Source organism: Solanum tuberosum, unplaced genomic scaffold (assembly GCF_000226075.1).
Source record: "Solanum tuberosum cultivar DM 1-3 516 R44 unplaced genomic scaffold, SolTub_3.0 scf00128, whole genome shotgun sequence".
NCBI lineage: Eukaryota > Viridiplantae > Streptophyta > Magnoliopsida > Solanales > Solanaceae > Solanum > Solanum tuberosum.
Genome location: NW_006239053.1, coordinates 62,781 through 90,556, shown reverse-complemented (window position 1 = coordinate 90,556; position 27,776 = coordinate 62,781). Strand labels below are relative to the sequence as shown.

At 32.0% G+C, this 27,776-nt stretch overlaps 5 protein-coding genes across 8 annotated transcripts; 3 read left to right on the top strand and 2 right to left on the bottom strand.

Annotated features, from left to right (window-relative positions):
* Positions 1 to 7,269: 7,269 nt before the first annotated feature.
* Positions 7,270 to 9,031, top strand: LOC102582409 (transcription factor MYB48-like). Its single transcript, XM_015310207.1, has 3 exons — positions 7,270 to 7,601; positions 7,722 to 7,851; positions 8,276 to 9,031. Exons 1-3 carry the CDS (start codon positions 7,487 to 7,489, stop codon positions 8,727 to 8,729), a joined length of 699 nt encoding a protein of 232 aa, XP_015165693.1. The 5' UTR covers positions 7,270 to 7,486; the 3' UTR covers positions 8,730 to 9,031.
* A 2,724-nt stretch (positions 9,032 to 11,755) lies between these two features.
* Positions 11,756 to 12,837, bottom strand: LOC102587828 (aquaporin TIP1-3-like). The gene is made up of 3 exons (XM_006350685.2): positions 12,650 to 12,837; positions 12,304 to 12,554; positions 11,756 to 12,234 (listed from the first exon to the last, which is right to left on the bottom strand). Exons 1-3 carry the CDS (start codon positions 12,780 to 12,782, stop codon positions 11,857 to 11,859), a joined length of 762 nt encoding a protein of 253 aa, XP_006350747.1. The 5' UTR covers positions 12,783 to 12,837; the 3' UTR covers positions 11,756 to 11,856.
* A 2,471-nt stretch (positions 12,838 to 15,308) lies between these two features.
* LOC102587501 (uncharacterized) lies at positions 15,309 to 18,964 on the bottom strand. Its single transcript, XM_006350684.2, has 5 exons — positions 18,544 to 18,964; positions 18,011 to 18,223; positions 17,018 to 17,166; positions 16,859 to 16,927; positions 15,309 to 16,766 (listed from the first exon to the last, which is right to left on the bottom strand). Exons 1-5 carry the CDS (start codon positions 18,739 to 18,741, stop codon positions 15,551 to 15,553), a joined length of 1,845 nt encoding a protein of 614 aa, XP_006350746.1. The 5' UTR covers positions 18,742 to 18,964; the 3' UTR covers positions 15,309 to 15,550.
* Positions 18,965 to 19,922: 958 nt separating this feature from the next.
* LOC102582088 (dirigent protein 25-like) lies at positions 19,923 to 21,345 on the top strand. 2 transcript variants are annotated; one of them, XM_015310205.1, is made up of 2 exons: positions 19,923 to 20,200; positions 20,441 to 21,345. In XM_015310205.1, exons 1-2 carry the CDS (start codon positions 19,993 to 19,995, stop codon positions 21,220 to 21,222), a joined length of 990 nt encoding a protein of 329 aa, XP_015165691.1. In that variant the 5' UTR covers positions 19,923 to 19,992; the 3' UTR covers positions 21,223 to 21,345. The 2 variants fall into 2 exon arrangements, with proteins under 2 accessions (XP_015165691.1, XP_015165690.1); XM_015310204.1 differs by having other exon boundaries at positions 20,438 to 21,345.
* Positions 21,346 to 21,705: 360 nt separating this feature from the next.
* On the top strand, positions 21,706 to 24,623 carry LOC102586719 (60S ribosomal protein L35). Of its 3 annotated transcripts, none has more exons than XM_006350681.2 (5): positions 21,706 to 21,814; positions 21,895 to 22,030; positions 22,112 to 22,268; positions 24,255 to 24,323; positions 24,389 to 24,623. In XM_006350681.2, exons 1-5 carry the CDS (start codon positions 21,811 to 21,813, stop codon positions 24,410 to 24,412), a joined length of 390 nt encoding a protein of 129 aa, XP_006350743.1. In that variant the 5' UTR covers positions 21,706 to 21,810; the 3' UTR covers positions 24,413 to 24,623. The 3 variants fall into 3 exon arrangements, with proteins under 3 accessions (XP_006350743.1, XP_006350744.1, XP_006350745.1); XM_006350682.2 differs by having other exon boundaries at positions 21,707 to 21,814; positions 24,392 to 24,623; XM_006350683.2 differs by having other exon boundaries at positions 21,707 to 21,814; positions 24,255 to 24,623.
* The last annotated feature ends 3,153 nt before the right edge of the window (positions 24,624 to 27,776 follow it).

Genomic DNA, 27,776 nt, shown 5'->3' with positions numbered 1-27,776 from the left:
TTTATAAAAATAATATATTAAGTATGTATATTAATAAAATATATGTATATAATTAATCGGTTCGGTTCGGTTATTTCTTCAGTTTTTTTCGAATAAAACCATAACCAAACCAAATACCATCGGTTTTCAAAAACCTAAAACTAAACCAAACCAAACCCAAATAAAATCGATTTTATTTTATCGATTTGGTTTGGTTTTTCGGTTTGAAGCGGTTTTTATCCAAACCGTGAATACCCCTACTTTCATGTATCAATTTACTGATTGATGAATGAACTTCAAACATCATTTTAGCATGTCTTCTATGTTGTCAATGAGCGCCTACCAATCACTACTTTTTCACGTGACATACAATTTTTCAAAAAAAAATTGTCTATTTATATTAAGATATAATTTAACTTTACATTTTTCAATTTTATTCTTAATAAAGTAATTAATAACTAGCTAAATGATACATTTAGACATTTTAAATCATAAGTTTAACTTCTTTTGATCATCTCACTATGGATGAAAACCATTGATCTGTATATAATGTTCAAATTTGACATGTCATTGTGGCGGAGACAAATCCCTTTAAATTTCATGAGAATCCTTTTTGATTTATTTATTTAAAAAAATTATCTTTTAGACTCCGAATTCAAGGTCTATACCGACTTAGTAACAATTAACAACCACAAGATAGTTTATTACCTCTAGTTATAAAAAATAATGACAAAATTCGTATTATACTAGTTTTAAAAATGTCCAAACTGTTTGACGTCATATGGACTTTTTTCTCGTAAATTCTAGCACAAAAATATATATTATCTTCTAGATTCGTAAAGTTAATGGCCTTTGCTTTCACAATCTGATAAGTCTACTTTTAGCAAATTTTAAAAAATGAAATAATTTGGACCCTCCACATTTTTTTAATTAAGAAAAAAAAATAAAGGTAAGTAGCCTGAGCGTTGTGAAAATTACATATGGAGATCTTGTCCATATTTAGAGGCTGTATTAAAAATGCCGACCAAAAAAACAAGTTAAAGTGTCCAACATACATTAATCTCTTATGGAAGCTTTATATATAGCTATCCACCACTATTAGTATCAATAATACTTACTAATATTAGTAATATTTGAATTAATTATGCAAAAATTATTTTATGCAATGTTTTGTTTAATATATTAAAAATAATATGTATTATTACATAATTTTTTTAAAAATAAAATTTATTTATAAAAATATTATCTATAAATATGATGAAAAAGACGTGAAAAAGGTTTTAAGGAATGTAAATGTATTTTTAATTATACTAATGCATGCATTAAAATTCTTTGCATTACTAATGCTATGAACTTATTCATGTGTATCAATTATACATAACATAATATCAAATAGAATATATAATTATATCTAGATTGAAAGAGTGTATCAAACAAAATATTAATAATACACGAAGTGAATTGATTTTATTTTTTTTCTAATAAGTGACTTATTAATAAATTATAAATAGTGTATATTTATCGTGGGACTCATTAATTGGTATAGATTTAATGAACCTGAAATATGATTTGTAATGAGTAGTTAAATATTATTTTTTTTGTTTTTCTCTTGATAATATGCTAAAGTAGATAAGTAAAAATTATTTTATTTGTTTTAATTTATGTGATACATTATATCTTGACACAAAATTTAAGAAAGAAAAAAAACTTTTGAAATTTTTAATCTAAAACAAGCGTTAAATATTTATGTGCTTTAAACCATTTTATTAGAAGGGGAAGGAAAATTTTAAAGTTAAATTCTTGCTTAATAAATAAGGTAACCTTTTTTAAAAAAAAATGAACTAAAAAAAACTGTGTGCTAGAAGGAAAATAGTAAATTTTATGTGTAAAAGTTCTTATACAGTACGCTATTTAAACTTGAGAAACTTTACTAGCTTCCAGCTAGAGCGGTTAAAAAGGGTTGGTCCACCCCATTTGGCCCAAGCCTTGCGGGCCAAGAAATTTAAAGGGCTAGGACAGGCTGGTCCTTCATTTGGAAGAGCTTGAAAATGCTCAACCCAACCCAACCCTAGAAGGGTCGAGGATTGGGGCGGGCTAGCCCTTCTCTTTTTTCTTCTTTTTTTCTTTTCAAACTTATAATTCTATAACATTAAGAAAATGAGAAGATTTTCAAATCAAATATGGCAAACAATGGTGTTGTTTCAATAACACTAGCAAAAAATCTAGTGTAATTAGCATGTATCTCGCGTACTAGATATGCAAGCTAGATAAGAGAGTGACAAGCAAGATGTGAGGGAGGCGAGGGCGCGAGATTTGTCTATGTATCCTAGATACATGCGAATCTACTTGAATAGAGTGTGTCTAGAACAAATTAACCTAATTTTGAATATTCTGAGATACATGTATCTGAACGTACCAAAATCTGGTAAGATTCATAATATTATAACATAACATGTATTTAAGTAATTAGACTATATACTAGTGAGATTATTGTAAGTTACCCTTAAATAAATAGTTTTGGCCCATGGGCTGACCCTGGTCCGGCCTCGATCAAGCTAAGCCTCAAGGGTCAAGGGATTATAAGCCTTAGTTTTAAATGAGATTGAAAAAACTTTTCTCAATTCTATCTTAATAACGGATTGAATTGGACCGGCCCCATGAGCTAAGCCCGTTTTAACGGCTCTACTTCCAGCAAAAAGGGAAAAGAGCAGAAGATAACACATTAACCAAATTCTCTTACGTCCTAATAGAAAGCACATCAACCATTAATCAACAATCATTAAAAACTAATTGAAGTACACCCCCCATTAACCTATGAATTAGGAACTTCCTGTTGTAGCCTTGACAAGATATTTCACCAATAAGGGGTTGTTTGATTTTTAGATATTTCACCAATAAGGGGTTCTTTGATTAAAAATCAGAATATTTTAACATTATAATCCTCAGACTAAAATCAGAATTATTACTTGTATAACTTATTTCATCTTTTAATAATTTATTCAGATTAAAATCTTTAATTTAATAGCTATTTTTTTAATTAACACCTTTAATAAAACATGAAATAAGTTTAATCTCAAAATTTAAATCGGAATAATTTACCTAATCCCTTGAATCAAACGGCCTATAAAAATATAAACCCTCGTCAAAAAAAATTAAAAAATAATAACAATTTTTTAGAGGTAATTGTAATACGCAGTACCTCATATTGATTGAGAATGGAAGTGGCCCTTTGAGAGAAAACATGCATACATTATAATGCCCCTTATGATAAACTTGTGAAAAAGATGGAAAGGATAAAACTTTAAGTGGACTCACCACAAAATAGTGACATCCACGTCAATTTATTGACTTGTCCATTTAACATACCCTACGGACCAAGAAATTACATCTAATGAAAAGAAAGTTATATTAGACAATCAAATAATTATTAAAACAAGTTTCTATATAGTTATAATAAAAGAGAAAAAAATTTATATTAGATGATCAAATAATTATTAAAACAAAAGATAAACAGAACTAAAATTTGATAATGAGTTGATGGATTAGGTTATGATCCATTATTTAACCCTGGACAATTTATTGACTTGTCCATTTAACATACCCTACGGACCAAGAAATTACATCTAATGAAAAGAAAGTTATATTAGACAATCAAATAATTATTAAAACAAGTTTCTATATAGTTATAATAAAAGAGAAAAAAATTTATATTAGATGATCAAATAATTATTAAAACAAAAGATAAACAGAACTAAAATTTGATAATGAGTTGATGGATTAGGTTATGATCCATTATTTAACCCTGGACAATTTATTGACTTGTCCATTTAACATACCCTACGGACCAAGAAATTACATCTAATGACCTAGAGTTGATGGTCTTAATTTTTTCTAGGCATGAGCAAAATTTGTTAAAGGGATAAGGGTTTGAAAAATACCCCAACTTTGGTCGGATTTGCTGTTGCGATACTAAACTTTCATGAGGACCTATTACCTTCCTAGATTATTTAATACTGTATTTTAAACATATATATTTGCCCACGTGGACATAAAAAATAATGCAAAATTATAAATAGTAATGTGTCCACGTGGACACATATATACCTTTAAAATACACTATTAAATAGTTTAGGGGGTAAAAAATACGGTATTAAATAGTCTAGCGAGGTAATAGGTCCTTATGAAAGTTTAGTATCGTAACAGCAAATCCGACCAAAGTTGGGGTATTTTTCATACCCTTATCCCTTTGTTAAACTTAAAATTTTGTCCATTAGTCAAGTGGAATCAAAGTTATTTTTTGTAAAGTATCCATAAATGATTTGTAAATCAAATTTTAAATACTAAACTATTTACCTATCGTTGTTAGTGGACTTGTCTAATATGTGTAACGTAACCATGTTTGGTCTCCGTATAACAAGTATATATTAAATAATTAAAGGTTGCTAATAAGTCCATAAGTAAAGAAACTTTGACGCGTAGAAAGATGAAAATGACTTGCATTATTTATCTCTATTAAATAGTGTTCTAATTATTGCTAGGACAAGATAAATGTTACTACATTTCAAAAGAATTTGCCTAATATTTTGGAGTGTACCCACTAATACAGCTTTATCTACTACTTATAAGTTATAACTCTTGGGTTTGGAAAGATATCAAAAGGGTCATTTGCTTTTTAGTCTCTATTTTGTGATGGTCCGTAGATTTTGTTCCATTAAATATAAGTTCGATTGTTAATTAAAGAAAAAAAAAATTAAAAATATTTCATTTGAAAGGTAAATTATGCAATTAAATAATATCAAAATCAGATGGATTCATGCATCAACGGAACAAAAAATGGAACATATAGAAACGAAGGAAAAGACAAACTTTTGAATATATCTTGGAAATTAAACTCTCCTCTGTGTTTTAAAAATAAATTAAAATAAAAAAAGAAAACAATCATCCGTCCTCATATTTTTATTTTGTTTTACTTAAAATTACGGGGCAGGATAAAGAAAAATGGGTTCAAAGTTTGAACCCTCACCAATCAAATGAAAATTCAGGTAATTGAACTATTAAGATTTTCCCTGGACTACATGAGTCTTTCGCAGCGACACAAGTCTCCACGACAGACTTTCAATCTATGTGAAATTCTTATCATTTCTTAATTGTTGGCAGGGAAGACAATTTTGGTACGTACGTCGCGTATAATTAAGTTATGTATTAAAAGACTTTTAATTTGTTCCTTAAACGTAGTCTTCAATCACACATTAACTATAAGACTTATAACTTATATCTTTTAAAAAATAATACTTAAACGATATAGTATATAGTTCAAATTAGGCGTTAATTAATATTATTGAGTGTGACTGTAGCTGGAGCTAAAGGCTAATTTGACAACTGCCAGTGTCTCTCATTCTCAGTATTGTATGTTTGAGACTCAATGTAAACTGTGTAACGCATATTATTATTATTTTGATATATATGGCCTTTGTTGTAATCAAGGGACACTTAACACATGAGACGTAGCGAATTTCTTTAACGGCCAGCTTTGTAAGAATGTTGAACTTAATCTAATTACTCCTTAAATTAATACTCCCTCTGTCCTTAATTACTTGTCTATTTTTCCTTTTATAGTTGTCCCTAATTACTTGTCCATTTTGACAAATCAAGAAAGGACAAAATAATTTTACCTATTATACCCTCAATTAATTATTTTGAAAAAGGTACAATTTCTTGCAAATCTTAAATTTTTAATCCATCCACTTCATACTTAATAGGGGCAAAATGGTAAACTCACTATGTCAATAATTACTTTCTTAATAGGTGTGTCAATTCAAAAGTGGACAAGTAATTAGGGACAGAGGGAGTACTAATTTAACTTAAATTCTTAACCCTGAACATTCAATTTTATCCTTGTTGAGTTTTTACATCGATAAGTGATGGTTTATTTGGTCCCTTTATATGACGTTGGACAATTCTCACATCATGAGTTAACTTTTCAGGTTTAGTCAAATCTAGTATCCATTTTTTTATTATAGCCTCTGTAGAACAAAGTCCACTCTAATTCTTTGTTTATTCGATGTTAGGTTGATCTAATATATCCTCACGCTTCTTAGGGCAGAGCCACACCCTTCGACGAAAAATTATATGATATATACACGTAAAGTTTTGACTTATATTGGTATATATCGTATTTTGGACACCTTGAAATAACAAAGTAACCCATAGTAGAGATGACTAGAGTTGTCGCAAACCTACTCGCTTCCCCAGTTCAATTCCCCGCATGAACGTTTTCATTTTTTTGTAATTATCTGGTCTTCTTGAAGTTTCTAAGAAAATAAACATGCATAAGTTTAACATAAATGTTCAGTAGCTTGGTGGTAAATAGGGTCATGCTTATTTTGAGTGACCCAAGTTCGAAACTCAACTCCAATAAGGATTTTTTTTCAATTAAAATTGAATTATTTCCTTAAATTTTAATAACTTTTCCTTGTGGAATAAGTTTTCCTTATATTTTAATACCTTTTTCCTTTTTGTGAAATAAGTTTTTCTTAAATTTTAATACATTTTCCTTTTGGAATAAGGTTTTAATTGAAAAAAAAAAATCCTTAAATTTTAATACCTTTTCCTTGTGAAATAAGATTTCCTTATATTTTAATACCTTTTTCCTTTGTGGAATAAGATTTTTCTAAATTTTAATACATTTTCCTTTTGGAATAAGGTTTTCTTTCTCTATAAATAGGAGACCAATTTACCCAAATTATATCACAATATTATTAAAAATAGAATCTCTATAGATCATTGTTTTTTTTAAAAAAATTACTATTCAAAGTTTGGATCCCCTTGATAAAATTTCTGGCTACGCCACTGACGCTTCTAATGTTCAATCATAAGTTCCCCACGTCGATGAGTGATAGATTATTTGAACTCTTTATATGATTCTGAGTATAAACTAGGTTTTGATATTGAATTAACCTCTAGATCAATATTTTTCTTAAATTGATATTTAAATACTACCATAAAATAAAAGAAGTACAGTATTATTATCCTAGAGTTGGAAAGAAAATAATATGGTCTATTGAAAACAATTTTTCTATCGAAGATCTATGTACACCTTACTTTTCCTAAATCCCTTTTGCGAAATTACACTTTTAGTTGTTGTTGGAGATAAATTAGAAAAAAGAATTGAATAAGTCTGAAATGGCTAGCAACTTATGTATGAAAGAATTAATAAAGTTACATCACATCAACATATCAACCTCTTATCTAGATTTATCATCATCATTGGGTCCTCCCTGTTAATGGCTTACATCATATGGCAACATTGGTTTTTTTTGTGCCACTAAATTAAAATGACCACTCCAATACCACTTGTTAGTAGACAGACACATTCCAAAATATAATAACACCAACAAAATTAGGACAAGCCAATTATTCCCAGTATAAATATCACTCATGTACACTAGTATGAATCACCAACAAGAAGAAATTAAAAAAGCAATAATATTAATTGAGAGAAATTAAAATGGTTCAAGAAGAAATGAGAAAAGGTCCATGGACAGAACAAGAAGATGTTCAACTAGTATTTTATGTGAAGATGTTTGGTGATCGTCGCTGGGATTTTCTGGCGAAAGTTTCAGGTTTGAAGGTTGGTAGGCGGGAGAGAAAAATAGAATAGCTAGGCTTAGTTTTGAAAGGGAGCCACTTTAATAACCCCTTCTTCTTCTGCATTCCATTTCTTGTTATTCATTTATTTATAGGTTTGAAAAGAAGTGGAAAGAGTTGCAGATTACGATGGGTTAATTACTTGAATCCTGCTCTCAAACGTGGAAAGATGACTCCTCAAGAAGAACTTCTTGTTCTTCAACTTCACTCCAAATATGGGAATAGGTTTGTCTATATTTTCAAATTGTTCTTTCAATTTTTCATATAATTGAAAGTTGCTCCGAAAATTTAATTTGCTCAAGTCACCAAGTTTAATCTGATTGAACTTTACTTTTAAGAAAAAAAATGTCTGAGTTTAGTCATTAGACATAGTCACGACAAGCACCCAAGGATGTGGCCTAGTCGTTAATGAAGTGTTTGACAACCTGAGGTTTCAGGTTCAAAATTCAGCAGAGACAAAAAAACACTAGTTGATTCTTGTCATCTGTCGTAGCCTTGGTGGACAGAGTTGTTATTAGTCACAGCAACTTGACCCAAACAAACTTTAAGCATGATCATCTTGATCCAACTTGTTTTTTTTCTTAATTGGAGGCATAACTTAGTTTATTTATTAGCCATTTAAGATTTGACACGGCTATTTTAAGTGCAGATGGTCGAAAATAGCTGGAAAATTACCAGGGCGAACTGACAATGAAATCAAAAATTACTGGAGAACGCATATGAGGAAGCAAGCTCAAGATGAGAAGAAGAATACTAATAAGGCTTCAATTTCTCCATCTTCATCCAATTTCTCCAATTGCTCCTCTTCCTCTGCCAACAGTCCTGCTGAGGACTCCAGTACTGAAAGAAATGATTGCGTCGAGTTGTTGCAAGTTGCTGGAGAAAATAAAATATATGAAGGAGATCAGAACATGATGGTCTATTCCATGGATGAAATCTGGAAAGAAGTCGAATCAACTGAAGAAATCGAAACTAGGAATCATTTACCAGTTATGGCATCAACGACATGGGATTATAATTATTGCCCAGATTCACTATGGACGAGTACTCATGATCATTGTTACTTTGACAATCATCAAGATTTCTCATTTTTTACTGGCTAATTTGGAGGGACGCACAACAACATGCGAGATATGAGGAGGGTAGAATGTATGCAGAAGTTACCCCTAGCTATCTCACGGAGGATATAATTTGAACTATTTGTTTAGAGTTGGTGTAGGTTTGTGAGATGAGTAATAGTAATATTTAGTGATCACTCTTTGTATATATGTAGAAAATCCCATGATCAGAAGGCACTCTGTTCTGATCTCTTTAAATAACTATTACTAAGTGTTTCTGAGGCTTAACTAGTTGTGTTAATTACTAGAGTATATATATATATATCTCATGTGTGGAGGTTACTCAACATGTCATATCTAATGAACATCTTTAATTTCCTCTAATTTTATGTAAACTACTTCTACTTGAACCTTCTAAGAGTATCTGTGGATAAAATAACTTGGTATTATCTGTGCTGGTATGATATAACAGATATCCGATAGAATAATCCAGGTTCTCACAAGCTGACCCAAATACTATTCAGAAAAATCTTTCCAGTAATATATATTTTTTGCTACATTCACATGTTTTTCTATTTGTTTTCTAATTAAGCTAGTTTTATGGATGTTTGATATAAGTAAAGTTCTTGCCTAAATTTGAAACAGAACATAATTCAAGCCATTGAATTCATGAAGCAACATACATTCATAGACATTCATATGAAAGAAACTTTATTAAGTTTTCATTAATTGAATGGAACCTCTAATTTAAAATAGAAGTATTGATCTATAAGTTACATTTTATATAATGATATAAATGGATTGATCCTTTGTAATGAGTGAATCCAAGTTTAATAGATCCTTAATACAAATATTGCACATCAAATGAACAATTACAAAAAAAAAGCTTAACTGCTCCAATCATAATTTTTCTATTTTCCAATATAGACTTCTAACTTAATCTCTTTTCTATTAATGTTCTTTACTATTCTCCTAATATTTTTTTTGTCAACTACTTACCATTATCAGTTTCAATACTTTAATCAAACAGTTTCAACACCAAAAGGTAATATTTTTTTTCACCTAATGCTTATCAACTATTTTCAATCAAATGTGCTCTTAATATTTATTGATGTATCGATATTTAGACTATTATTGGTTGATAGTATATATTTTTAAATTAAGAAAGTAATTTTATGAATAATTGTAAAATCATCTCTGTGCTTGTCAAAAATCATGATCACTTAAATGATTAAACACAATCGTTGGCTTTTCAACTAATGTGTTTAATGTTTATTTGAACTGTACTATAGTATGTGACATATGACGATTGACAATTTTGAATTGAGTGAAAAGTCATTTGCAAATTTAAAATTTTGTGAAACATTATCTTTAAGCACACTTCTTATCAAATACCCCGTGTCTATTTTTTAAGTAATCAATCAAGTTATTATCAAACAATTAGTCATTTTCTTGTAAATTTCTTTTGCTTTAGGAGATTTCACAAGTATGTGTAGCACTTAGATCTCTCTGTAACGGCCTAACTTGTTAGTAATATTGTCCACTTTAGGCTTATTCCCGCACGGTTTTAAAACACGTCACTAATTGGTAAGACCTACTTACATATATATCCAATATTTCTCTTGTGTTTTACCAATGTGGAACTCTTTATCTTAAGTTGGGGTGTCACATATTTTAACCAAAATAAATGTACCCAAAATTTTCTTGCTAGATATTTTTACAGGTTTCAGAAGGGAAAAAAAACGTAGCTATCCTTCACTTTATTTCACAAATATTTATATCATATATCTAAGGTAAAGTTGTGGAATATTTTATTTAGTGGATAGGCAAAGCTTTGGTAGCACTCGTCAATTTTTTTTAAAAATGATTACTAAAATATAAAAATCTAGGTGTAAAAAAATGGTGGAGGGAGGAATAGTAAGTGGATTTTATTTTATTGTAATGAGGATGTGGCCTGCATGAACTTCTTTGTTTATTAATTTGTAATCTCCCTAAAAAAAATGTTTAGTTCTACAAAGTTATGCAATTCATGAATCAATTATCGACTTTAACTGAGGAAAATTAGGCCTAATTCAGTTCATTAAGAAAAGTGAATGCCGATGACAAAGATGCACAATTATGACTGTTTGTCTCTAATTATTTATGGTTCAAAGGGGGAAAAAGTCACCTATTATTACTAAAAAAGGAATGGGAACTTTCGATCAATGATAAAGTTGTTTTTCTTTGATCTATAGGTTGCATATTTAAATGGTGAAACCAATCATTAATATTTGACACAGAATAAATTACTTATGCTAAATATTTCTTGAAAAACAACCTTTTTTCTAACTCTTACATGAATGAAGAATACTTCATACATCGAACTTACATTTTATCCACCACTAAAAGGAAGACAAAAGAGTTCGATAGTAGTCATTGCTTTGATTGGTAGATGAGAAAGAGGTAGGTATAATGCTTAGATAAATGTATATTTGCTAAAACGCAATAAGAAATGAAGCACATCAAACAATTAAAAAGTGGAAAAATATGGCCCCAACAAAATACTAATGGATGCGGTAGGGTCTTTGGGCTGATAAGTGATTTGCTCATTTGGTAACTTAAACTTATTTTGAAGCTCAATTCAGCCATCTAAAAACTAGGCTAGTTGAGGCAACTATATAGGTCAAAATTGATACCCACAAAAAACTTTGTGAAAATATGTTACAAGCATATGGCTATATTAATTTGATCTATTCTAACTCATCCAATTTAGATTTAATCCGTCAAAATGAACTGATTTTTTCTATCACTCTGACAAACTTGAAGTTATATGTATGATGGTGTGATTTGTGAAAATATTTACACACTTAACTTTTGTCTAACGGTATATGTACGTAATTCGTAAAACTATTTACTAAGTTTAATGGCAAGGAGTAAATATATATATATTGGCACTCCTTCCTGATGATTTAGCAAGTTGTTAACGTTAATTTGTCCGCAATTAACAATAAGCATGGATCAAATTAGGAAAGCCAACTCCAGGTACAATTAAGAAAAGCCAAGTTTTGAAAGACAAACAAAGAGAACAGGAATTAAAACAACAACAACAACGTTGAAATTAAACAAACATTAATTATGCAACATTTGGTTTTAGAGATTAAATAAAGAAAAGAGGAAATGAAATCCAATATCCTTAGTAATCATCAGTGCAAGGAAGCTGCTCGTGAGTGTTCTGACCAATGAAGATGATTTCATATAGTAGAGCAGCAATAGCCGCACCTCCAAATGGGCCGAGCCAATAGACCCAGTGGTTGTCCCAGGTCCAGCTAACCACAGCTGGACCAAACGACACCGCTGGGTTCATTGATGCACCATCAAACGCACCACCAGCCAAGATATTAGCACCAACGATGAAACCAATTGCGATAGGTGCAATTATTCCCAAATCTCCCTTCTTTGGATCAACTGCAGTCGCGTAAACAGTGTAAACAAGGCCAAATGTCATTACTATCTCAAAAACAACTGCGTTCCATGGTGTCACTCCACTTGATAGCGCGAATGCTGATGTTTCCTGCATTAAATTTTTTTCCATAAATTACAAATATTTTCACTAGAAAATTCCACAAATAAATGGCTTTACCAATCCACCAGTAGAAAACTTGAGGAGCACACAAGCAACGACGGATCCAAGCAATTGTGCAATCCAATACAAGACACTTCTAAAAAGTGTAATGTGACCTCCTACAAAAGCACCAAAGGTAACAGCAGGATTTACGTGACCTCCAGAAATATTTGCTCCGACTGAAACTGCCACAAAAAGGGCAAAGGCATGTGCTATGGATGCCGAAATAAGTCCAGCTGGCGTCGCTGCTCCACCATTCGTTAACTTACCTGTGAAAAGTACAAATATTATATATTCTCAAATGTAAATTAAAAATTCTTTATATTGTCAGCGGTGTATATATATAAGTTTAAGTTATACTTACCGAAGGCCATGCCAGAGCCTGAGCCAGCAAAAACAAAAATGAGCATGGAAAAGAACTCAGCTGTTGCAGCCTTAAGAGCATCAGGCTTGGTAGCCTCTGCTAAATTTCCGATGGCAATTCTAGAAATTGGCATTATCGTTTCTTACTACTTATTTTTTTTCTTAATTAGAGGGAAAAGAAAAACTTAATTTGTGTTGTTTATTTCCTAACAAGTTAGTGCTACTTAAATATATAGTGGACTAATAAGAGGACACCCTTTGGGTTGGAAGCCACCTGTCATTGTGTCTTTGGCGTGCCTCCAATTTATTTGGGTGCTGACACGTGGCATTATAATTAGATTCTAGCCGTTTTTAAAGAAAAAAGGAGTTAAATTTTAGGAATACTATATACTAATGGTGTAAAAAAAAAATTAAGAATAGATGTAAATTTATAAAAAATTACTTTTGGTATTACTTTTAAATTTTTAAAAGTTATCGTATCATATAATATCAGAATTAATATGAAAAGTTATTTGTTATTGTAAGTCAATTTAACCTGATAAAAATTACTAAAGGATGATTAGGAAAAGTAATTTTAATTAGGATGTACAACCGACCAAAAATAAGGAAAATGATAATAGGTGGTCCATAATCAAAATGATTGTTGATCGAACCGACCATTTTGCCGACGGTGGAATCTATGATGGAGACAACCATAGTCAGCTAAATGGATTAAAATTGTTAATTGTTGGCACCATCACTTAATCAACTTATTATTTGTGTTTAATAGAGATTAATTAGTTTGTAGACTTAAAAGGACATAATTATGTTATATGAAGGATTTTTTGTTGGTCGCTCTGCTTTATAGACAAGGCTCGGTCCATTATTAGCTCGTGTGATACTCATCTCGTGACCTAAGAGGCTTATGCACTCAACTTGTGTCTACTAACCGAGTGTTAAGAGCTTTTAAACCCGGGCTTAGCAATTTCGGCTGAAACGTATATTGAATATAGATGATTAGTTTGTGAAATCTTGATTAATAAGCTTTTAACACCAATATGGTTAAACCAAATGTGATTTCTGATCAGTGGAGTGACATCAACATGAGGCAACTCTAACATTTTCTAGATCTTCTATAAGCTTTTAATTTCTTTTTGTAATTAAGAAGAAAAAAACAGTTTTTCATCATTACTTGCAAAAGGAGATAACTAATGGCCAACATTAGTCCAGCCGGATCGAATATTTTTTAAAAGTAATTATCTCAAATTATTGTCATTATAGAAGTTCAAGGTTAAAAAAAATAAAATCTCTCTCAATGCTTAGTAGTAATTATTTTTGAAGACTACAAAGACCTCAACAAAATACATATTTAATGAAAAAGAATATAGCTTAAGACATAAATTAGGGTAATATTTTTAAGGAGCATATAAAAAATAAACACGACAGATAATTTTAGACGTAAAAGTATAATAATGTGTATATTTCCGACCAAGAAAGGACTGCCACAAGTTCATTTTGTTTCCAAGGAGCGAGAAAGTAGTTGTTTGTAATTATGATGTGAATTGTGATAATCAAAGTAATTTTGTTTTCTTGATCATTTCTTTTTTCTTTTTTCTTTTTTTGGTATGAATAGTCTAAGATGCTTTTCAATTTGCATTTGGATTAATTAAAAACAGAGGGCCAATGAGCTGTTAAGTGCAATAATAGTATTGACTATTGAGTAGGTGCGTAATAGTGGACTTGGTGCTTTACCACTTGATAAAAGAAAAAATAGCCTTTTTATTTAACAAACCAAATGCACTATTTAATACATTATTTTATCACATCTTATTGATAAATGATAATTATACTATACATAAGTAATTAAGTTTTGGACCTTCTTATTATTTCTATCTTATCTTATGCTAATTAAATTATTTTGGGCGGCTATGCTAACTACTTTGCTTAATTTGTACAAGAAATGCTTGGCCTCCTTCTTTGTTTGAACATTCTAAAAGGAATATGACATTTTTTAAAACTTAATTAAACCTCCTTGCCAATCTATGATTTTCTTTTTCAGTTTTGACAAGAAGAGCTAATGAAGAACGGGTTGTTACGAGATTGTCAATGTGTTCGGTACAAATAAAAATATTTTTTACGAAAAATATCTTTCAGGAAAATAAGAGTTTTTTTTTCCTTCTGTTCACTATTCGATACGTAAGCAAAATATTTTTATCCTAAAAGCATTTGTATATGATTTTGACCGATGTCGCCCTAAATGTAATGTTACTTGCTCCATATATGTTTTCAAATTTATGATGACTTCTAAACTTTCCTTATTAATTATATTCTTTGCCAAAAAAAGCAAATTCATATTGGGATGAAACAGAAGTCAGATGAAAGTTCTGAATCAATGTGATCAAAGCACAAAATAATCTGTTACAATTTAAATAGAAGAAAATGATCTTACAAAAATCTCGTGTTTTATATCACCAATCTCCTACGCGTTAACATAAAGATGTCCCTGTCACTTGCAAGAGAAATATAGTCTTTCTTGACAGAGGACTTGAGGAACCAGAATTGGAGATGCATACAACTTTTCTTGGAATGACATATTCAAAACCATGTTCATATCTCAGAATGGAAGTACAATAAGCATAGAAAATGTAAGTAAGACAACTCTGAAGAAGCCACAAGGTGAATCTATTCACTTAAGCTAACTCAAATTAGCACAATGGATATCAGGCAAAATGGTATGTTCAAAGAAAAATAAGCTATAGAAGAAAAATTGTATACACTTACCAACACATGTTTCTCAAGGCTAGTAGCCTAATAGGTCTTGCAGTATTAAAATGATCATAAGATCAGCTAACAAGTACACTAAACATAAAGCATCATGCAAATTATTTGGTATGACTATTTATTTCTGTACATGATAGTAGGTTCAAGGTTTAGGACTTTCAGGAGTTATATCTCTGAATACTTGCAATCTGTTCCTCCGCATCAACGTGACTGGAGTTTGATAAGCAATGTCTCCTATAGGGGGCAAGGAGTTCAAGCTTCCAGACTTGAGCACTTTCCCCTGAAAGTCAGATGAACACTTTTCTTTTCTGTCATTCTGATCAAAGCACAAGGAACGCCTTGCTTCTCGTCCAGGTTGTGTATGATACCCTTCATTCAGACGCAATGTATCAATGTTTTGGCTAAGATTAATAATATTTGAATCAATATTCTCATTTTCATCTGAATATTTGCCTGGAGTTTCATGAAATTGTAAACCCAACTCATCCTCTTCCACCATATCAGCCCAACTCTTCTTGCTTGTACATGCAGGCAAGTTTAAAGGTTTCAAGTTTGTGCTCTCCAAGTGTTCGGTGGTATCCTCTAATGTCACCGTATCTCTATAAGTCAAAGTGGAACTCCAACAATCTTTACTCCCATCTCCAGAATATTTTCTTGCACTTGTAATATCAGCCAATGATTCTGTTGGAGACTTCGACAACTCTAAAGAAATTTGGTCTGATCCATCATTTCCGGAAGAGTTGTTTTTCCATTTGGAGTAAGGTGGCTGCAAATCACATTCACTTTCCACGTTAGCGCCATTTCCCCATGACCTAGTTAACACTTGTCCACGTACAAGGGATGCTCCCTCGCTCATATCGTTGGCAGAAATGAGCTTGTTGAAATTATGATTCACAACTAACTGCACATTCTCATTATTTGATGTTTGCTCAAATAACAATCTTCGACTACATGCACTAACAGAGTCCTTATTCAACCAACCTCCATCATTGAGTGAACATGAATATCTTCTTGGTTGTGTTAAAAAGTGCTTTGGAGGTCCAGAAGCAGTAAATGGAGGTGGATGTGTCTTCTCGTGTCCCCTGCAATCATGTTCATCTGATGTGGATGAATCTATCCTAACCTCCCGCATCTCTTCCACCTGTTCCTTAGAGTTCTGAATGCCATGAGTTTCTAACTCAGCTAGCATTTGAGTGGCACGTTCGAAGGACTTGGTGCATGACTCATCCATTTGCCATCTATCTGAGGCTTTTATGCTTTGAAGCAGAAACCTAGCTTCTGCAATCTTGTTCATGTGCATCAAACAGATTGCAAGATTGCTTTGCTTGTTCTTGTCCGATTCGAGAGAGAGTGCTTTTCTGCATTAAAACAATTTCCACATGTGAGCAATTTTTCTCCAAATAAAGCCACACCTCCAAGTGCTCAATTTGTTTTAGTTGGTGATTATTACCTATAGTACTCCTCTGCCAATTTAAAGTTATTCAGTTGCATGTATGACCATGCCAAGTTCCCCAACAATCTGCACTTATTTTGAAAGTTACAAGAATTTGATTATGTTAGACAAGCAAAAATAATGCTGAAGTTGACAATAAACAATAGCAAGTACAACCTCGCGTACTCCTTTTCAATTGTGATTTGAACCTTTTTTCCTTGAGATCTAGCAATCTTAGTCCTCTTCCCACCAAATGCTATGCCTTCTTCAACGTTCTTCAATTTCAGTTCAAGTAATTCAATCTCTTCTTCGAGCCTACCAGATCTCTGCAGAAATACAAATATAATCAAAATAGTCGCGAGATAAAGAAACAAGAGTACTCTAGGATTTATACAACCATTAGAGCAGCATCCTCATATTGTAGAAAACATAAGTTGCTAGATTTTCATAACAACTCCACTTCATAGATATCTTTTATGATTAGTAGACTGAGAGAGCAAGACCTAACAAAAGTTTGAAACCACTATATAAGTAGTGTAAATTCAGCATTTCTTTTGAATTACCTGTTCATATCTTTTAAGACAAAACTGTTCCTATTGATACAGTTTCCACAAATTTAAGAGTATGCATACCAAATATTGACTCTTGATAAGTGTACAAAGAGATGCCATTACATCTCTTGTTATAGATGACTTTTGCAGTGACTAGCATCTAATTCAGTTTTGTATAAAGCAGGAAAAATGTGTAGTTCGAAGTCAGATGGATTAAGCCTTTAACAGGAGGACAGATAACTGCTAGTCTTTACAATAACAGTCACAACACTATGTTAGCCAATGGTACTAGGAAATGGTCAAGAAAAATGTTGGTCAAAACTGGATAGAATTAGGCCTTAAATAAGAGGACAGATAACTACTATTCTTTATAATAACAGTCACAACACACTATGTTAAGCCAATGGGTACTAGGAAATGATCAGGAAAAATGTGTAATTCGTTGTCGGATGGATTAAGCCTTCAATGGGAGGACATATAACTACTATTCTTAACAATATGATCTAGCAAAAGGTGTAGGCAGAGATTAGCAAGATATACATGCCATTAAGCAACATTCAAACACAAAACAATGTATACAATAAAGATATATATCAGATTTAAGATGATAAGTTCTTACCTTGTAGAGTTCAATCAAGATGTTGTCAATGGACTCCTGAGACTCAGAGGGACAAAGATTTCGAAATGACTTTATTGCTTCGATGGCCTCGTCTGAACGATCCAACTGTTTCATTACCACTGCCATGTCTTTCAGAGCACTATCAACTCGATCACCGGAATTAATTGCTGCCCAGAACAGAGAAATTGCCTTGCCTGGATCCTTATCAATTAACTGCCATTTATGGATTAGTAACAACTTATTCAATCAAAAACAGAAATTAACACATTTCATGTCAAGAAGATGAAACTACCCCCAAAATGAAGATTTGTTCTAGTTAAGCACTTAATTCCAGGCAATATGTATATAACAGAAAACAGGCATCTACACACACAATTGCCCATAACATCTATGATTCAACAAACTTCCATAATGTGATCCTGTAATCCAATAGCAATACTACTATTTTGAAACCCCAAGAAGAAATAACAAGAAATTATCATTGAAAGCCAATGCAGATTCAAGAAAAGAAAGAAACTCGAAAAAGCACTAACTTGAACATGTTTCGCCCTGACATATGGAGAATCACCAGAAGGCACTTTGTGAATGACGTGAAAAAGATCAGCTTTAGCACTCTGTGCATGAGTTGGCCACCTCTGGTCCTTGTCTGACGCCGGCGACCTCCATTTCGGTGGTGGGGTCAAGAAACCCCTCGCCGGAGACATGTAGACTCTCTCGTTATTCCTCCACATTGATTCTTACGCAAAACCCTTAATCGAAAGTTGCAAGAAAATGTAAAATCCTGATTCAAATTAACTATATTAATATTGTTAATTTGAATTTCACAATTGGATTGTGAATTCTTGGAGATGAACTGTGAGACACTTTCTTTTAGTAAAACAAATGGAGTGATCGATTCTATTTCTACTTTGATCACTAAGAAAGTTGTATTAATATTGGAAAAAGAAGAAAAAAGAAAGCTACTTTCTCTCGCCGGAAAGAGAGAGAGTAAGTGAAAGCGGTCGATTACGAACAAACTAGCCGTTAAATATAAGGTATCCGTTGACAGAGGAGACGCAAGCAATTGAGTTAGCATGTGCAAGTCACGTGCACACTCCAAATTAACCTAAGGGTAGAAATTAGGAGGAAATTTGAGGGCTCGTTTTCTGTTTTAATCCTCTAATTTTGCTTTAATAATAAAACTCCTCTTTAAAGCTTGACATAATACTTGGGGATCCACTGTCTTAATTATTTCTTTAAACATGGCCGCTTGTTGGTGGAAGTTACTTTTCTCATAAGTATATTAACCGCACGGGCATCATTATTTTAACATAGTCGCTGATAAAACTTTCAATGATGAGTAAGGAATTATAACATCGTGTCAAATTGGGCGCTGGTGGCATGAGCAATGATGAAAATTCAAGTATATATATAGTAGGTCCAATTTATTGGCGGTTCACTCATGTTTGTCTAAGCAAGAAATGAGATTTCCTCACTGCTGCAACAGATACAACAACAATTAATTAAGATTCAAGTAACATAACTTTAGGTCCAATAATTAACAGATTATTTGGACCAAATATTTTCCCCAATCCAACTTTATGAATGAATATCCTTGTCAAATAGTAGACCCCAAGCTGGATGCTCAACACTGCAAAGAGATGCAACATATTAATTAGTATCAAATTTTCCCCATTCTTTTTGGTCAGTATTTGCTTTTATAGTTAGTTGTTATTTGTACACGATAGTATTATTACTATTAATTTTTGCAACTGTTCAACTAATACACTTTTTAGGGTGGAAAGGTTTATACCTAATCCATCTCATCAACTCCTCTCATTTTTACCAAATGAAATACAATTCAATTTCTCTCCATTTTATTAATCACACATATATAAATTCTCATCAATGTTCTTGATTATCCATCATCTTCATTCCAGAAAATCATTTCTCAAACTATCTCTCAGCTCTAGCTACTATTTCATTAGTTTCTTCAATTAATAATGGCAATTCAAAATTCGAGCTCTTTTCAAATCAAAGCCGTTATCTCATACCTACTCATTCTAGCTCTCACAATAACATTTGCTACAGCAGCCCGAATCCTTGACGAGGAAGTGGCCACCCCTACCGTAGCGTTGGAAAATCCTGACCCTACCGATCAAGCACCAGTTTCAGGGGCAACTACGGCTGGTGCAGCTGCCGGAGCTACAGGTATTAAATTGTGTAATCATCTCATTTGAAAACGTAACAGTTATATTTTATGAAATTAGGTTGACTTTATATTCTAAATAGCCTTATTTTAACTTACATAAATCCATGTCTTTCTTTAGCAAGTTGCTAGGCAAATTTTCAATATGCAATGACGACTACGTTGTCTATTGAAAGGATTTGCTCGTATTTCTTCAATACGAGCTAAGGAAAGTAGTTCTCACGCCTTATATTTTATAGCAGGTGCAACACCTGCTACGGGTGCGGCTGGAGCTGGTGGAGCTGGTGCTGGTGCAACTGTAGCCGGTGGAGTTGGTGGTGGTGCTGGTGCTTACGATGATCATACATTTTCCTTCTTCTTGCACGATATCCTAGGAGGATCAAATCCTTCAGCTATAGCCGTTACCGGAATTGTAACAAACCCCGCCGTGAGCGGTCAAGTCCCATTCGCGAAACCAAACGGTGCCGTTTTAGCAGTTGATAACGGCGTCCCCACTAACAACGCCAACAGCGGAATCATCAGCAACAACAACATCCCTTTCCTTACTGGCCTTAGCGGAACAACATCTAATTTTATTAATCAAAACAACAACGGAATAATCGGAGGCGGTAACGGTTTGCCAGCGATTAATTTACAGCAATTGGGATCAGGAATCAGTTTCCAGAAGCTGATGTTCGGTACATTGACTGTTTTCGACGATGAATTGACCGAAGGACACGAGCTGAATTCGGGTTTAATTGGTAAAGCTCAAGGATTTTACGTTGCTAGTTCGGAAGACGGGTTGAGTCAAACGATGGCGTTTACTGTGATGTTTAAGAGTGGAAGTTATGCTGATAGTTTGAGTTTTTTTGGTGTTCATAGAATGGGAGTTTCGGAATCACATCTTGCGGTTATGGCTGGCACGGGAAAGTATGTTAATGCTAAGGGATTTGCTACTGTTAAAACTTTTCCTGCTACTAATCAGCTTCAAGAGACAGATGGAGTGGAGACTGTGTTGCATATTACTGTGTATCTTGCTTATTAGTGTGATTTGTTTGTAATTCTGGTGTGTTTCAATTTGGATGAAAAAAAGTTGTAACTTTGTGTTCCTGAAAATTTGTTGAAATTAAGTTTAAGCTCCGATTTGGATTTGGTTTTGTTTCCCAAATGAATTATTCGAACTACTTTTCCATTATCACAAAGTGTTTTTGTCTCCCCTAGAATTCAAACTTGTGATCATCGAGGGTCTCAATCAACCATTAGGCCATCTCTTGAGTGTCTACTTTTCAATTTGTTCATCTTACCTTCTTCTTTAGATTGTTTAAAAAAAATATACTTATCTTTCTTTTTCTACCTAACACCTTAATTTTTACTTTTCACGTGACACGGATTTAAAATACAAAATTCTAAAGTCTTTCACTAAAACGGTTGGAGTATAAGCCCAACTTTGATTTGGACAGGTAACTAGACTGGAAGCCCAACTGGATTTCTATTGTGATACTTGGGCCTTGAAATTCTACTAGCCCATATCGGTTCAACCCACGTGCGAAACATTGACAGCCAACAGGCGTCTTCTTTCTGCCGCGAATTAGGGTTTCTGAGTTTCAACATTGCCAGGAGAGAGTGAGACGCCATGGGTAAGTGAAAGTTTCATTCTTTGCATTTTGGGTCCAATTTTGTATTTGCCAATTCTGATAATTCAATTCTCGTTTTGTAGCAAGGATCAAAGTTCACGAGCTGAGGAACAAGTCCAAGACTGAGCTTTTGGCTCAGCTGAAGGACCTGAAAGCAGAGCTGTCTCTTCTCCGCGTTGCCAAAGTCACTGGCGGTGCCCCCAACAAGCTCTCAAAGATGTAATTTTTTTCTCACCCATTTACTGTATATTCAAATGTTTATACATATAATTGATGTTTAAATGAAACGGGTTGATGCAGAAAGGTAGTTAGATTGTCAATAGCACAGGTGTTGACGGTTATTTCGCAGAAGCAAAAGTTGGCACTGAGGGAAGCATACAAGAACAAGAAATATTTGCCTCTCGATCTCCGTCCCAAAAAAACCAGAGCTATTCGCAAACGTCTTACTAAGCACCAGGTACTTTATATCTGGACCTCTTGAAAAAAATTGTTACTTGTTTAATGATTATCATTGTAATTATTTGCTACTGTTTCCTGTAATTTTCTTAGCTGGATACACTGTTGTTGAGTTTTATGTTGCTGCTGGTTAGTACCTTTGACTCTTGAAGAAAAAGAGCTCCTTGTTGTGACATACTCTTTTTTTGCTGTTTCCTTAGTAAACCAAATACTCTTTCATTATGTATGCTAGCCTGGTTTGTAGTGATTGTAGCTCTAAGGACGCAATTTCAATTTATCATTCTTCTTTGACGAATAGCATAACAGAGACACGTACTTGAATCGTTTTGACATCCCTCCCCTTCTACTATGCAGGGGAGGGGAGTTTGACATCGTTTTGACACTACTACTCGATCAAGTAGTTGTGTCAAAAAGATGCAAGTTACAAATATCTGTTAGGCTATTCAGCCTTCTTTCTTTTCATGTTCAAATTATGTCATGTCTGGTGGATTTTGGTTTTCATTCCTTTGCCATTAATCATTTTGATTATCTCGATCCAACTATAAGAGGAACCTTCTGTTCATCTTAATTCATCCTGTATTGTTTTTCCTTGGGGTATTCAAAAACTTTATCTTTCAGTTTAAATTAGATGTTATTAATGTAACTGTGATTCTACAATTTGTCAAGTGGCGTTGTAATATCTTGGCATTGTCCTAAAGTTGCCAAGTGGCAATTTAATAGCTTGATCTAACCACATTGCAAACCTTTTAAAAACTTTTAGATGAGGATTTTTTTGGATTATTATAAGAAAAATCATGTGGTAAATTAAAAAATGTAATTTAAATTTGATAAATAAAGCCAAAAATAAAATAGAAATAATGTGAGGGTATTATACTTAGAAAGCAAGAAAGTTTGCAATGTGGTTAGGCCAAGTGACAGGCTATTAAGTTGTCATTTTGGCAACTTTAGGACAATAATTGCAGCCATTCATGAGATTAAGTCAAGTGCAAGTTATTACAAACCCACTTGGCAATTTTTTTTTTTTTTTTTGATGACAAGGGAAACCCGCAGCCGCTACCCTTTGGGTGCACACAGGGTAAAATCCCCGCTCCTATGCAATAGCTCGCAAACCACATAGGAGAGGTAAACCGCACTAGGCAAGCCTGGTGCGACGAGCTCGACCCAGGAGGCAAAACCCCTTGCTTTCGCTGGCAAGGGGTTTCGAACTTGAGACCTCCAACTTGGCAAATTTTAGGATAGCAATTGCAATAATAACATCTAATTAAATTGAAGATAAAGTTTTTGAATTTCATATCCTTGTATCTTAACTAAATAATCCAAGGGAATCGCGATATTCTATTAATTTGAATTCAGTATGTTGAATATAAGTTATGTCCAGTAATCATGCATGAAAAGTATTTGTTTGATTGCTCTTCTTATCATTTGCCAAGATACAATTACAAAGTGTAGATATGTTCGTGATTGGCTTTGTTGCCACTATGGCTTTAATCTAGTTAGTCTTGGGCAGAACTAATTTGTGGAATTATGGGTTATTAACTCTAGATATGCCATTTCAGGTAAATACCAAATGCTATATTTGAAAGATATGGCTCTTCCATGTCCTTTGAAGTCTGATTTGAATTTATGAAACAAATCACATCCCCCTTTGAATAACAACTAATTTACCTACCCTGGTAATGTGTTTTTGGCCTTGTGGTAGTGTTATCACGACATTTAGGTGCCCTATGAATAAATTTTCTCTTCTTGAGATTACCTAAATTTCACTTTGTAATGTCTTTTGGCTTCCTCAGGTAGTTAACTATACATATTGGAAAAAACACGACTGTTAAGTTTTGCATGTCCTATGGAACTCATAATATAGCTATTCGGATACCTAATATTACCGTGCAATGTCCTATCTGCCTCTTGACTTGTGTGTTTCCCTCTACTCTGTACCGCTGATGCACTTTTCAGTTAGTAATAACATATATACTTGTTTAATGTGCAGGCATCTTTGAAGACCGAAAGAGAGAAGAAAAAAGAAATGTACTTTCCACTTAGAAAGTATGCCATTAAGGTTTGAATTCATCCAACTTATTGTTACTATGATATTAGCACTTTCTCCATGCAATTGTCATGTAGCAGGTTGGATGGATGAGTTCATGAATTAGGTGTATAATCTTTTCCTTTTCATTGAAATTGGAATGAAGATTATGATGTAACATCTCACTCATGAAGAGTTTTGAAACAACTGGCTTTTATCAGATGTTGAAAAGAATTGGTCAAAAATAAACAATTGCTTCCGAAATGTATCATGTTTTTCTCATTTTGTTTTTGTGTAAGAAATTCACATACCAAATCTCATCGAATTTTTTCATTTTTTTTAGTCTTGTGGTCTTAAACTAAATATATATAGAATGCATTAAAATGTCATTTAAATTTGTGGTTTTAAAGTAGGCTATATAAAAAGGTTAGAATTAAATAATTGTTGAAAATGGTAGATGCATTTTTTTTAGATATTGGTTAGAAAAGAAAGTAAGACAAATAAATTGAAATGGAAAAGGTTTTGTGCCCCTAGTTTGCTTTTCGTCCATTAGTTTATTAGAGGTGCAGCTTCTTTTCAATAATTTGAAGCAGTCCTTTCCTGTTTCAGCATTTCTTACGTGCAAAACTCGAAAAATATGTTTCTGCGAAATTCTAAAGTCCTAATCAACTACTACTATTTTAAAAAATATATCACTTAAACTTTTCACATTAAAATGTAGATAGCAAATTATAAGCAATATTTGACACGAAACATATTATCAAACAATGGGAGTTGATGTGATAATTGTGGTTTTCATAAGCAAAATCATGAATCAACACTCAACCGAGTTGATTTATGAGTTGATCACACTTCTATTGATCGTTTCTTAATTATTTTCTTAGGGTATGGGGATGGGTGAATTATCATTATCAAAAATAAAAAAGAAATAGGAAGATGTTTAAGTAGCATCTTGGAGATCGATGTATTATTATTAGCTCATATATTTTGTTCGATAATAATAATAATACACACACACATATATATATATATATAACAGGATCCAAGGCACAGATCCACTTAATATGCCAGAGATGGAGAGAAATTAAAAGAGTTCTTTTTTTTTTTTTTTAAAAGAAGAGATCCACTTAAATTCTAATCTACTGTTTTGCAAATTATCACTTAACCTCTCTACGTTATAGAGGGAAGAATGAATAATATTTTGCATTTAAAAAGGATGATAACGTAATGAAATGAATTACAGAAAATAATATTATTATTTTCTAATTTTATTTTTCATATGAGGTTCAATACCTGTTTTAGGACCTAAATAATCTAGATTCACGTAGAGCAATTTTATTTCAAGAATAAAATATTTTTTTATTAAAAATAAGTTCATTCACAAAATTTAACATAGAAATCTCTTGTCAAAAAATGAAAAGATACTTATTATGACGCAATTCAATAATATGAAAATTATTGTTGAAGGTTCTTCTGGTCTTAAAATTTGACTAAGATATACTATATAGTTTTGTTAGTCATTGTTTATATTAAGATTGAATAGGATGCAGTCTGCAGGTCCAATTCGTCGGGCAAGTAGAATGATCAACTAATCATTAAGAATTACCAAAAGTAATCCCTATTCTTACCCAATTTAATCAAATCGGCAAATCATAGTTCATAATAAAAAATATCAAAATATCATAAAGCATCAGATTAATTAATTAAATATCTCAATTTCTTTTCTTTTATAAATAAATTTTATAATTTTATTTTATTACAAATTTTCATATACACATAATTTTAGAAAGATTTTTTTGATTCAATAATTCAACTATAATAGTAACTAACTACTCTTTAAGAAAATCCTTCTACATGGGAAGTACAATTTTCTCACGTTGAGCGTGAGTCTCTTTTTGTAAAATTTAAAATTATGAAAATATTTTTTTTTGTAAAATATAAATTTATGAATCAAATTTTGTATTTTGAAAAAGTTTGAAATCACAATTTGTAATTTCAAGTCCTATTTATTTATGGAGAACTTGAAATTTAAAATCAATAGTTAAAATTGAAATGGAAATTTTATGTCAATTCATAAACATGACGGCTAACGTAGATTTAAAATCAAACATAAAATCATGCTCTCAAATTCTCTGGTCAAATGCCTATCTTTAGACTACAAATTAGTAGCAATATTTAAGAAGAAGCTTGATCAAATAATGGTCATTAATTAATCAACTTTCTGTGTGTTTCATAAGTTGTTGAACGAGTCAGCATACAATAAAATACTAACTAGGTACGTAGTTGGAACTTTAAAGTATAGCATTGTTAACGAACTTAATTATGCTTTATCTAACTTTGCATAATACAAAATTACAAATATATATCCACGTGTTTGTTCCTATTCTAGATGGCGTTCTCCTATGTCTTTTGGGTTTTAATTAGTCAACTTTAAACCAATCTCAATTGGAATATTGCAAGTTAAAATAAAAAAAAGTTAATTAATATCTAAGATTTCTTCGCATGAGTCAATCTCAAGTTGATTAGTTATCATAGGTAAGTACACATTTTTTTTTCTTTTCTTTTTGATTCTTTTATTTGGTGTGGGGTGGATGGGTGAGACTAGTTTCAAGTTAAAACAACAATTATTATAACTACGCATTAGTTTCAAATAAGGTAATATCAATTACATGAAACCTTATATCATTATTCCTGTGCAAAAAAAAAAAATGGTATCAATATATAAATATTTTACTTTCATTTTGCTCTGTAGTTATTTGAGAATTCATAAAGTTCAAATTTTATATTCACTTCTGAATATCTTTCATACTATTTCATTTGTTGATACACATAGAAAATCGCTTATATTTGACAGACATCATGTCAAAATTTGACTCATCGGTAAAATTCTTTGATAAAAAAAATCTATCTAAAATGATACCAACATAACCAAATAAATTACGTGAAATTTTCCGTCGAAAATTAGGGATTTTGAAATATTGATAATACGTGTTAATGGAGTGGGAAGAAGGCACCAGATCCACTTAATATGCCAGATATGGAGGTCTAGCAAGATTAGCAAATTAATAAAATTAAATTACATTTCCTTGCCAAAAAAAAAAAGAAAGGAAATTGTTGCTTGTTCCGATACTTACTCCTCATTGGTCGATTTTTAAGAAAGAAGGTAATATATTTATATATTTTATATCTTTATGTTCATCGAATTTGTCTTCGACATATCAATCTTAACGAATATGAGTTTAGATCTTGTGCGTCGGTAGTCCGTAGATTAATTGTTTAATTCCTAGCTAAATGTAGATTAAACACTTTTTTTTTAAAAAAAAAAACATCATATATATAAATTTTTAATGAAAAATATAAAATTAGAATAATGATATCTGACTTCAAAATTTAATAAGTTGATATAATGATATCAAAATCATATTGATGTTTCAATATAATAATTATTTTTTGCTATGCTGAAATGTTAAAGAACACATCAAAAAA

Excerpts from the sequence above, each read along its gene's own strand:
- LOC102582409 (XM_015310207.1), top strand. The coding sequence starts at position 7,487 with ATGGTTCAAGAAGAAATGAGAAAAGGTCCATGGACAGAACAAGAAGAT. Across the intron at positions 7,602-7,721 it reads TTTTCTGGCGAAAGTTTCAG|GTTTGAAAAGAAGTGGAAAG; the intron begins GTTTGAAGGTTG and ends ATTTATTTATAG. Across the intron at positions 7,852-8,275 it reads CACTCCAAATATGGGAATAG|ATGGTCGAAAATAGCTGGAA; the intron begins GTTTGTCTATAT and ends TTTTAAGTGCAG.
- LOC102587828 (XM_006350685.2), bottom strand. The coding sequence starts at position 12,782 with ATGCCAATTTCTAGAATTGCCATCGGAAATTTAGCAGAGGCTACCAAG. Across the intron at positions 12,555-12,649 it reads AGGCTCTGGCATGGCCTTCG|GTAAGTTAACGAATGGTGGA; the intron begins GTAAGTATAACT and ends TACTTTTCACAG. Across the intron at positions 12,235-12,303 it reads AGTTTTCTACTGGTGGATTG|GAAACATCAGCATTCGCGCT; the intron begins GTAAAGCCATTT and ends AATTTAATGCAG.
- LOC102587501 (XM_006350684.2), bottom strand. The coding sequence starts at position 18,741 with ATGTGGAGGAATAACGAGAGAGTCTACATGTCTCCGGCGAGGGGTTTC. Across the intron at positions 18,224-18,543 it reads TCAGGGCGAAACATGTTCAA|TTAATTGATAAGGATCCAGG; the intron begins GTTAGTGCTTTT and ends CATAAATGGCAG. Across the intron at positions 16,767-16,858 it reads TTGGCAGAGGAGTACTATAG|AAAAGCACTCTCTCTCGAAT; the intron begins GTAATAATCACC and ends GTTTTAATGCAG.
- LOC102582088 (XM_015310204.1), top strand. The coding sequence starts at position 19,993 with ATGGCAATTCAAAATTCGAGCTCTTTTCAAATCAAAGCCGTTATCTCA. Across the intron at positions 20,201-20,437 it reads TGCAGCTGCCGGAGCTACAG|CAGGTGCAACACCTGCTACG; the intron begins GTATTAAATTGT and ends TATATTTTATAG.
- LOC102586719 (XM_006350681.2), top strand. Across the intron at positions 22,269-24,254 it reads AACGTCTTACTAAGCACCAG|GCATCTTTGAAGACCGAAAG; the intron begins GTACTTTATATC and ends TTTAATGTGCAG. Across the intron at positions 24,324-24,388 it reads TTAGAAAGTATGCCATTAAG|CAGGTTGGATGGATGAGTTC; the intron begins GTTTGAATTCAT and ends ATTGTCATGTAG.